Raw genomic sequence first — 12290 nt, forward strand, 5'->3', positions numbered from 1 at the left:
GACTCATACTCAAATTTAAATCCTCAGCAAAACGTGGTGAGGTTAAGGCCACAAATGTACAGAGAAGTTCTGGAGAAAGTTTAAGCTACTGAAGCATATTTAAATCATGATTAAATGAAAATTCTCAGATTTAGTAACTAACTCCAAAATAAACCAAATTAAAAAATAATTGCTACGTGATAAATACGTTCTACATCAACGAAAAAAGAAATCTGGTTATCCCAAATAAAAGATATGATATTATCTTTAAAACATTTCAAAGTTTGAATTTAAATGAAACTACAGATAACAACCAAAAATCAAAGTACTGAAGTACTGACGGAAGTTGATTTTATCGATTATTATTTATCTTAAAATCAACGATATGTTATTTTGTCATTTTTATAACATGGATTCTCGGACTTTTCCGACAAGAATTTCGAGAAAACCTCTTATGAATCATGTTGTGTAATATTTAAAAATAGAATTGATTTCATCAATCTATGTATCGGTATTCGAAATATATTTCAAAAAGTGTATAGATCCAACCAATAATGAACTCTAGTCTCGTTCAACCAGATGCTCGGCTGTCTCCGTTTATCTCCGACAAGTAAGAGATACTAGGTCACGTGATAGCTTGATGATGCAACCTCTAAATATAGACTGACTCTCTGCTTGTCGGAGATGTACGGAGACAGCCGATGATTGAACGAGACTATATTGAACTCTGGCGTAGGAAAACATATGACTGCAAAAAAACTTCTAAATTGTTCGTACTTTTTAAAATCTGACTATTTCTTAGGTATTTATAAATAAGTTTCCTTTTTAAAAAATGCTTCAGCGTGCATTACATTAAATTTATCGATTATTTTTAAGAACTAACTCTTGTCAGCGGTGATGATTTGTGCTTAGGTCCAAACATTGTTTCAGTTTCGGTTCGCCAGAGTAACTGCATATGAGAGTTGATTAAAATCAACTCACAAAAATAAATCTTATTTTTAGTTTTAATGTTATGAATATTCATGATGTTAAACTAATTAATACATTCTTATTTATTTGAAGTGATTTGTATAATAAAGAACTGTATAGGCGATGTATGATATAAAAAAGTGCTTTAAATTTATAACAGGTGGGTTTTTTTTTTTTTTTTTTTTTTTTTGGGGGGGGGGGGTTGGTTGCAACCACGGCAGTCACGTTTACAATTTGCTTTATAATTAAATTTAATTTATTTTTTGTGGAGGTGGTTAAAAGTACTTGATATACGCTAGTCTGAACTGTTCATTCCAGTGGAGAATTAAAATAACAAAAATTAAATTATTATTTTTTTTTTTCTTTTTTAATTATTGAAAATTTTTAAAACAAAAAGACCCCGTTGCTTTTAATATTTGACTTTGTGACTCTTGAAGAAACAGGGTCCACTTTCAACTTTAATGGTTTGTCTATATGCAATATCTGCAGATATCAAAAGCACAGATACAACATTTACTTTTGGAGACCCCTCGATTTCATTGAACCAAGATAAATGTACCAGTACATCACACCATAGCCCACTCATTTATACATACCGTATTTATATTTGTATTAACTTTGTACTTTAGTTTAGCTGATAATGTCACAAATATTGAAAAACAACACAGTAAAAAACATTTTATTTTCATCTTAAAAGCAATAAAATCTGCATAAAAATGGTTTAGCAACAATTCACATTTACGATCAAGTTGTCGAACTTAAAGTATATCTTGTAAACTGTTGGAAGGCTGAGAGAGAGAGAGAGAGAGAGAGAGAGAGAGAGAGAGAGAGAGAGAGAGAGAGAGAGAGAGAGAGAGAGAGAGATCTTGTAAACTTTAAATTTACTCTGTGTGGGTGTAAAATGACATTGTATTTTGTATAATTTACACCATCCAGTAAGTTTATAATTTACAACATGAGAGGAGGATAGTTTAAGCTTCTAGTTTAGGCAAATGACCTAACACCTACTCCTAAAAATATTTTTTCATGAAGAATTTGGCTCTGTATTATTATTTTAGTAAATTGAAATTTTGATAAATGCATTTCCTTAAAAATTATTAAAATTGTTGAGAGTCACATTAGCTGAAACTACTGCACACTTGTGATACAATATTAGACTGTGATAACACAACATGGAGACTCATTTCTCTAAGATTTTAAACTTTTTGACCAATTTTGACTCTAACTCTGCCACCCAAATTGAGTCCACCCCGTCAAAGCACAGACCATGGGGCTCCTTGATTCCCGCTTCTTCCGTTAAAAGCAGACGAACAAATGCGCCATCTTTATCGATCACGTGAATACTGTGTCTAAATTGGTCTGCGATGATCACGTGACCTAGGGTGTCGGTATCGATATCCATGGGCAAAAATTGGTAGGATTTATTTTTAGCGACCCCGAGGTACGAGAACCGGAAGTGACCGTGAGCGTCGACTGCGGTGATTTTCTTCAAGTTGTAGTCGCTGACTATGATGTCCCCGTTGAAATTTTCAGTGATGTGTTCCGGTCGGCTGTATAACTTCTGATCTTCCCCCAATATCTCTCTTACTTTATTTCCGGAGACAGTGTACTCTTCGACTTTTCCTACTTGGTCCACCTCATAAAGAGGATCATGGTGGAAAAGTCCCACGAGGATCGAGCCGGACTGGGTTACACAGAGACCGCTGGGCGACCAATCCGTGCTCACAAGCGTCTGCGATTCACCACTTCCGGTCACCACTAAAATCCTCCTTGTCTCTACATCGCTGTACAATATACTGCTGTCTGGCAAAATTGCCATCCCGTCAGGTGATACCTCTGTGTCTGTGATTATCGAAGTTTGACTCTGTCCCTTTTTGTCTATCACCAAGATGCGGGGGTCGTTTCCAAACACAACTATCTTGGAGGACGATATACATCGGACCCCAAGCTGATATTCGAGATCCGTTTCAAAACAAGCTTTCTGTTTCGGTGCTTCCGCCAGGCAGCGTTTTAGAGTCCGGACCTTTCGACCCGTGATCGGGGCGATCACGTGGTGTCTCGTGATTTTCCGCCGGTTGTGTTCGGTTTTGCACTCGCTACATAGATACCCCGGACAGTTTTTACACATATATTCTGCAGCCGTTGTTTCGCACTCTTCGCAGGTCATTGAACAAAGCGCGGGTTCGATTGACATGTTTCGAACCTAAAAAAAAATATAAAACATTTTTATAAAATGCTTAACGAAAATACAAGAATTGTTTTCATTTTCATATTTTTGTAACAAATAAAACAAATTGAGGGATGGGGTAATTTTGAAACTAAAAATTCTATCTAAACAGTGTTATCTTCTTTTATAGCTAGTGAATTTTTATTTTAAACTAAGTGGTGAAATCAATAATACATCGAAGTTTGAATGTCAGAAATTTCCTTGACAATTCAAGAACAAAGTTTTCCGATTATGCCACAAGGTTATCTTTAGATTAGAAAGTTACCATCTTTATCGCGATTAATACGTCTTAATTTACGTTTGTAAAGATATATCCCAAAAAATCAATTTCTTGTACTTGTACTTGTACCCTGAAATCAAATTTTAAAATATGACCAACAAATTGGAATGAGTATACCTGTTATGTGTGGAAAATGAACATAAATGTATGCCAACATTATACCTCAAGTTTCTGGGTTTTTTTTGCCCCCCCCCCCCCTCTTAAACACACACACACACACACACACACACACACACACACACGAAGACTCAAGCTCCATATATATAACATACTCATTACTCCAGTTGAATATAGAATACGGTTATTAAACATGAATGTGTACATGTGCATGTCCTCACACCTCTAAAAACTTGCGAAATAAACATGAAATGTTAACCTAAAAATTTTAATGCTGTTTTCATTAAATTCTACATTAAGTGCCCATATATGGCGGTAAATGTGAAAATAGAAATGGGCAGTACATAGAAGAACACAATAAAATCAGAGGCAATGTATCAGCACAGTAGAATTACCTTAAAGGAATCGTTGCGAGTAAAGGGTCTCTTGATGAGCAGAGAGATTCTGATGGTTGGTAATGCCCCTTTAATTTAGATTCAAACTTCCTTTTCTACGAATTGCTTAAAGGTATGTGTATATTTATAGGTATTTCTTTATCTAGACGTGTTGCATTTTGGATTTTTTTTTTCGTGCATGTTAAACGAATCGTCCTTATCTTAAACGGAAGATTTATAAGGTTTGTGTGTATTTATATAGTGAACCTGATAATAAAATTTGATACCACTGGATTTTTAAACTGTCAAAAAATGACAAATCACCATGTGTCCTATTGATCGTCGTTGCATTAGTCTAGATTGCGTAATCTTTTTTGGGTGTTTGGGGGTACCCACTGGGAATGAGTCACCTAAAGGAGATAAAATGAATGCGTATATAATTCTATACATATATTCATGCGTATGAATTCGTTAACGAAAAAGTTATACTTTATCATTTATTGTTTTTGTCATTTCTTCAATGCACATACGCGGATCTAATCTAGAGGAAGCGCCAGGGAAAATTCAGATGTTCAAGAAATGCTAACATTTTTATTCTCAAATGTACAAGATGGCCGCACATTCCCCTTAACTTCAAAAAATAATATGGGCTATGTACATTTTTTTCTGCAATGATCGAAGGAATTTTATTGTTTAAACTAGCATTTACATCTTTCTTTTATCAAATAAACATTGCCATATCCCTATATTTCTCGACTATAGAACAATATAGAAACTACAATTTTAACGAACAAATGTAACTGATCGTCTAAGGAAAGATGCAATTGGTAACCTTTTTTTTTTTGGTAACCTTATTTTTTTTAATTTTAAGCACTTAACAATCTCAATTTCTTTACCATCGGGTGCTGATAGGGGGGAGGGGGGGGGCTTTATTTCTACTTTTACTCCCTCCCCCTAGTAAAACATAAGTATAAAACAAATTGTAGTTCTGTTTTACCTAATTTATTCTTTTTAGAATCGCCTTTCGAATCTAATAAGAATTCCACAGAGTAGTAATGTATATTTAACATACGTTTAATGAGTTAAGGCCATTATCTATCAAATTGATTTAATCTTAATTTATTTAGAAAAAGAGACAGTTAGCGTCACAATAGGTTTTTTTAAAGATATACGTACATGTACATATATTTCATTCAATGTGAAGGTTTGCCTTAATAACACGTAAAACAAACCCCCCAATTAAAATTCTCTGTTTATTTTGCCTTAGAAACAAAACACTCGCTATTTTTGTGTACGCCTACCCATTAGCAGGCGTAGATTTTTAGTACCGGAATAAGCTAACGCCTTATTGTGAAAGGCAACTTAGTCTGGTTTTGAGGTTTAGTCCCGATTAAGTCCGGACTAAGCTAACGCCAGTATGAAGGACTTTTTAAAAACTGGCCCCTGGATCGGCTTGGACCAGATCGCCGAGCGACCGGCATCCACAGAATAGGTTCCACGGCAGCTCTAGCGCCGCGGAGGATCGTTCTTATGGACGCACCGGAAAGCAAAGCAATCAAAAACTTAAATTCCTACCCCTAAATGTGTGCAGTGTGAACCGAAGACTCAATAACTCGGAATTCATCGAATTGTTGGCCGGTTATTAGACTAACCGAAACAAAAACCGATATTATATTAAAGCAGACATGAAATCATCGGTTTTTTGGCGAAGTTAAATGCACGCTTGAATGAAGCAAAATTATGCAGCACCTCACCATCGCCCCATCGGAAATTCTACGCCAGCCACTAAACGGAACTATGGAATATTAATAGATTAAAAACGTGTATGTCATACTGGATCAACAAGGGATATTCTTCATCGATGATCCTATCAAAGACGACGAGAACTTTCTTTCATTTGAAAACTTTCAAGACAACTTTAAAGTTCAATGTTCATACTATTTTTTTAACCTGCAAAGGGTTGATATCGGCCATCCAAAAGCGTTGGAAGAAATTATAATTATACAACATCCCAAGAGAAGAAATATGTGAAAGCAATATTGAAAAATTATAAAAAGGCGCAAAATTAAAGGTATCAAAACTGTTTTAACTTATATTTTAGCCGGGCTTTGCTGAAAGCAGAGTCCTGGATGTAGGGAGGCAAATCGCCAAAGATACTATAAATAGCACAACTTCAAAAGTAAACGAAAAACCGAGCAGCGTCAAAGTAAAAGCTTCCGCTATAAAAATAGTTACACAGAGAGCCATGTTTTGTCAAATCTATTGGTTTTTCATTTGTTTGCGAATAAATTTAGCTTTGAATTTTTTTCCCTTTCTCATCAATTACGTGTTATTTTAAACAAGACTTTGCGTTTTGGGCACATATACAATGGGCATGAATTTCCATGAACTACTTTTCAAAGCATTGGTATTTGGCTTCACATAGAAGTAGTGAGGGGAAGGGGGTTGACTTTATAACGCTTGTTTCAAATTTCAATGCAACTGTTGATTTTTTTCTACTAGACAGACATATTTATATTTATAGTCGCTAACAAAACAATTCAGTCGCTCTCTGGCACATTTCCGACATTAAAAGCATGAGAGAGAGAGAGAGAGAGAGAGAGAGAGAGAGAGAGAGAGAGAGAGAGAGAGAGAGAGTTTTTACTACAAAATATGCATAATGACACATCAAACGAGCCCGGCTTTCAGTACTACTTCAGTACTTTGATTATATCATCTGTCGCCGAAACCGTTGTAAACGTACATGTGTAAACCAGAAGCAGTGGAGAAGATGCCAATAGAAATTGAAGAAAAGGAAAGGGAAAAAAATATGATTCCACATAATGTCACAATGAACACGAAATTGATAATTTGCTAATTCCAAATTTTACATAGAATTATGTTCACAAACTCTCGACTATCTATATCTAAAATTTTTAGAACCGTGTTAACAAGAGCTTGGACTTTCGGTCGGATGTTTCTATCTAGTTCGGTCGGATGTTTCTATCTAGTTCGGTCGGATGTTTCTATCTAGTTCGGTCGGATGTCGGATGTTTCTATCTAGTTCGGTCGGATGTTTCTATCTAGTTCGGTCGGATGTTTCTATCTAGTTCGGTCGGATGTTTCTATCTAGTTCGGTCGGATGTTTCTATCTAGTTCGGTCGGATGTTTCTATCTTGTTCGGTCGGATGTTTCTATCTAGTTCGGTCGGATGTTTCTATCTAGTTCGGTCGGATGTTTCTATCTAGTTCGGTCGGATGTTTCTATCTAGTTCGGTCGGATGTTTCTATCTAGTTCGGTCGGATGTTTCTATCTAGTTCGGTCGGATGTTTCTATCTTGTTCGGTCGGATGTTTCTATCTAGTTCGGTCGGATGTTTCTATCTAGTTCGGTCGGATGTTTCTATCTAGTTCGGTCGGATGTTTCAATCTAGTTCGGTCGGATGTTTCAATCTAGTTCGGTCGGATGTTTAACTGTCAAACATTGTCCTTTTTTCTTCTAATTCGCTAAGAGAACCTTATTAATATTCATAGACTGTCCAAACCGTTGCTCTGCTGGGTAAAACTGACACTGTTTTAGCGAAATATGCATCCCTGGATGAAGTCGGACGAGTGTTGACCATTGCGTTCAATGTATGCATATCTATTAGCCAATGGCTGGACAGTTAACCATTAGTAGACCCCGCCTTCATTGAATCGGCGTTTATCACGTACTGCCCAAAGTCCAAGCTCTTGTTAAAACGGTTCTAGATCCTGGACTGTGTTCATTTTGCCGTGAAACTAAGGAGTCAATGATTCATCTTTTTTTTCTATATGATTGTCTGCATGCACGAAACTTTTGGATTACAATATGGAAAAAACTTAAGATTTAAGTAATTTTGATGTATGTCTTAATGAACAAACAGTAATCAGTTTGTCAAGCCAAAAAAAAGTATATATTCCCAAAATCATAAAATTCCTAATCCGTAGGGGGGGGGGGGTAAGAATTTTTGATTTTTTGATATCGCCCTTATTATTTCCTTATTTCATTTAATTCCTTACTCTCTACCGGAAATTTGGGGTTTGGGGGGGGCTGGTCCCTCCCTGATGCTATGTGCCTGATGGTTACTTGTAGGTCTAACTTTGCAAAAAAAGGGGAGGGGGGCTAAACCTTCCCTTCAGCAACCCAACCCCCCAACCCCCGTGGTTCCGACGCCTATGCCATTTATCAAGCATACGAAAAGAACATGAGGTAAAGGATAGTTGGCGGATCTTGTCAAAAATATTGTTTTCTTGATGAGTTTTCATTCTTTTATATTATGATGGAAGAAATGCAATCTTTGTACATGCATAGTTTTATGAATAAAATGTGGGGAAAACAACAAAATTAAAAAAAAAAAGCAATATCCACAGCAGTTTCAACAAAAACATTACCGTTGAATATTTTGCGGATATGTGCAACATATTATCATGGAGTGAAATTTGAGTAACTGTTATCTATTCATAAATATGCCTTTCCCTTTGTACAAGACAATAATTCACTTCAGTTATAATTGCTTAATTATTTTATTAACTCTTACCCTCACCTTTGATTTAATTGACTCACTCATATTGAAGTTTTACTCTATGACATATGTCACTCGTGCTTAAGTGCTAATTACTATTGTTTTCAATTCTTATTTATATTGTGTTATACACCATTGTCGGGAGAGAGGAATTAGGTTTCGGATTGTTCGGGTGTAGTTTTTGGATTCCCAGAAATCACCCATACCGACCTAAAGTTCAAATAAAGTGCTTTTTACCATCTAGAGCATTTGAGTCTTATTGTCGCCGGATATATAAAAACACCTTAATTTCCCCGGTGATAGTTTGGTGGAGATATCCTAAGGGTATTTTACCCGGGACTGCTACATATACTTTGTAGCAGTAAGATCCTGCGTACCAGCAACCGAGCGAGTTTCCAAGAGCATCAACAAACGACGATAATACAACCTAAGAGCAGAAGATTCAAACGCCTTTTACGACCATATACCAACGTCGCTGCTTTTCGAGTTTTGGACATCCCAGGACTTGCACGGACATACTCTACGCCTGGATTCCATCCAGCATATAACAAGAGATGGATGACGTCATCCTGCGAACACTTGTTCTCGTTCTGTGTGTTTCGTGTGTGGATTTCTTTGCCATTATGCTAATATGTTCTTTTAAGCGACCGATTTATTGCATTCGAATCCTAGGAAAATTTTTCGGGTGTGGCGACCGACGACAAAGGTTCGTTTTAAATATGGTTCAGCCCAGAATGCCGTGTTGCAGTTGTGGATCTCCGCAATGTAGAACACATTTTGCATATTCCGGCCAAGACCTAAGCAAACGACGCTGAGATACAGACCGCACATTCCCTACAAATCATTCCGGTGATCTTCTAGACGAGGACGTCTCATTTTTCGAAGCGCGAGGGAATTATCATGGAGTGAAATTTGAGTAACTGTTATCTATTCATAAATATGCCTTTCCCTTTGTACAAGACAATAATTCACTTCAGTTATAATTGCTTAATTATTTTATTAACTCTTACCCTCACCTTTGATTTAATTGACTCACTCATATTGAAGTTTTACTCTATGACATATGTCACTCGTGCTTAAGTGCTAATTACTATTGTTTTCAATTCTTATTTATATTGTGTTATACACCATTGTCGGGAGAGAGGAATTAGGTTTCGGATTGTTCGGGTGTAGTTTTTGGATTCCCAGAAATCACCCATACCGACCTAAAGTTCAAATAAAGTGCTTTTTACCATCTAGAGCATTTGAGTCTTATTGTCGCCGGATATATAAAAACACCTTAATTTCCCCGGTGATAGTATACATATATATACAAATGCAAATATTTTATTGGCACAAACACAATTACAATAATTGGCAAAGGCGCGACATATGCATAAACAGAAGTATTGAATTATTACATGCAGGATTTAAGGTATCCAATGTATAATGAAGGGATGTACATGTTGAACAATTTTGAATCATTTTAAACCAGTTGAATATGTATTGCTAGATAACAATGAAAGTGAAATGAACCAAATTCACATCACTGACCACAAATAAGAAGCCGGTCATTTTGCACCTTAAATTTTTTTAAAGAGTTATCTCCCCTTGTTGAAAAAAAGAAAATTTTAATTTTGTCAAAATATCTGCGGTAAATGATTCATTTTATTTCATATTTTAAAAAAGAGAAAGTTTATGCATGTATTAACCAAGAGAGTTTTACAAATTTTAAGTTAATTTTTACAATATCTTATTAAAACATACGTTGCCCATAGACTTCAATGCAAAATTCAAGGTGTTATTAGTTGGACCATAATTAATATTTTGAAAATTCCTTTGGTGGAGTATTTTAATTTGATAACATCTTCAAAATGATATCATGATTAAGAATATCGGACCATTCATTTATTAGGTACAAAATGTGGTAGTTATACGTCGAATACCTTAATTATATAATTACATATAATATAATTTAATATTTAATTTATCATGATAATGACAGGATATAGGTGCAGGAGAGGTGTGATTCTACATGTTAACGTAAACTTAAAGAGACGGACACTAGATTAACAGCTGTCAAAGAGAAAACGATAGAACTAGAAAAAAGTGCTGGATTTGTATCAAATAAAGTGCATGATTTTGAAAAAAATATCCAAGAAATGAAAATCAGCATGAATAGAAAGGAAAAATCACAGAAAGAGCTATTAGACGAAATGAAGAGAGACATTAAATCTCTGCAAACAGAAAAAGAAGATATTGGGCAACTAAAGGATTCAATCGTCGATCTGCAATGCCGCTCCATGAAATACAATCTCTTGTTTACGGGGCTAGGTGGGTAAACAAAGGAAGAGGACACGGAGGGCAAATTGCGGGACTTCATATATTTTGAATTAGGAGTTGACTGGAAAGTGGAGTTCTGTAACGTACATCGGTTCGGTCGATTTCAACAGAACAGGAGCAGACCTATCGTTGCGAAATTCCTTTATGAAAATGACCGAGTAAGTGTTCTAGAAAGAGCCTATAAATTAAAAGGAAGTGGATTCGGCATAAATGAACAATTCCCGCATGCTATTGAGGAAAGACGAAAACAACTCTATCCTACCATGAGGGAACTCAGAAGTCAAGGAAACAGAACCAAATTAGTGAAAGATCGTCTGTATGTGAACGGAAAGTTATATAAAGGTCCAGAAAGCAGAGACGAACACCACACAGGAACACCAGATAATAGACAACAACGCCACGCAGCCACACACGCGCAACACATAACTCGATCGACAGGAGCCCAAGGACGACCCAACGAAACAGCAGGACGGCATGAAAGACAGACTACACATCCAACGACCGCGTACAGTACAGTCGCCTCCAACTCGTACACTGGACATTCTACCAGTCACTAGGACAGGCTCGGGAGTAGGAGTGAGGATTTATCTATCATCGCATGGAATGTTAATAAAGGCCTAAAAACTAAACTAGATAATCTAGACTTTGTAGAACTTATAATAAAATATGATATAATTATTTTATTAGAATGTTGGATAAATCAAGATGATTGTTTCGATCTACATGGATATAATAATTATAGTTTTCATAGAACAAATGGAAAAGGAGGTGGCATTGTTATCTTTATTAAAAACATGTTAGACATGAACATATCAATTGTCTAGACCAATTTTGTAGTACTGGTGTCTGGATACGTTTTGAACATAAAAGTAAACAAGGTACACCCATTTTTGTAGCCGCATGTTATATACCCCCAGAAAGTAGTGTGTTTTATAAAAAAGAGAAAGTTGATATTTTTGATTATTTAGAAGAATCTTATTGTAGTTTTCACAGTAAAGGTCATATATATGTGGTAGGGGACTTTAATGCCCGGTGTGGAACTTTGGATGATTTTATTTCTGATGACAAGCTTGAAAAGTCAGTAGAAAAGAATTTACAGTCATTTGTAGACTATGACAATAATGCCAATGTATACTGTAGACATAATGCAGACAGAGGAGTGAACAACTTTGGTAAAAAGTTGATTAATTTGTGTAGAACTACCGGATTGAAAATTGTTAATGGAAGAAATGAAAATGACTATAACGGTAATATCACTTTTTATAACGCCAATGGAACTAGTATGATAGATTATTTACTTACAGATGTGTACAATTTTGACAATATTGCTTATTTTTCAACAGGTATTTTTAACTGCTTCTCCGATCATGCGCCTGTTTCTTTTTGTATTAAAACTAACTACATAGATGGGGGATCAAAAGCCTTGTGCTGTGCAAACACTTCACAAGGGAACGGGAGTATAAATCAATGTACTTCAGTTAGATGGAAAGAAGGTGCTGAT

General features: G+C 35.8%; 1 protein-coding gene across 1 annotated transcript; it reads right to left on the minus strand.

The window, feature by feature from the left end:
- Window positions 1-1611: 1611 nt before the first annotated feature.
- Window positions 1612-4094, minus strand: LOC128173435 (uncharacterized). Its single transcript, XM_052839123.1, has 2 exons — window positions 3968-4094; window positions 1612-3151 (listed from the first exon to the last, which is right to left on the minus strand). Exon 2 carries the CDS (start codon window positions 3140-3142, stop codon window positions 2129-2131), a length of 1014 nt encoding a protein of 337 aa, XP_052695083.1. The 5' UTR covers window positions 3143-3151; window positions 3968-4094; the 3' UTR covers window positions 1612-2128.
- Between the last annotated feature and the right edge of the window lie 8196 nt (window positions 4095-12290).

Source organism: Crassostrea angulata, chromosome 2 (assembly GCF_025612915.1).
Source record: "Crassostrea angulata isolate pt1a10 chromosome 2, ASM2561291v2, whole genome shotgun sequence".
Lineage (NCBI taxonomy): Eukaryota > Metazoa > Mollusca > Bivalvia > Ostreida > Ostreidae > Magallana > Magallana angulata.

What these genes read in the sequence shown, in the direction of transcription:
- LOC128173435 (XM_052839123.1), bottom strand. Translation starts at nt 3,142, where the DNA reads ATGTCAATCGAACCCGCGCTTTGTTCAATGACCTGCGAAGAGTGCGAA.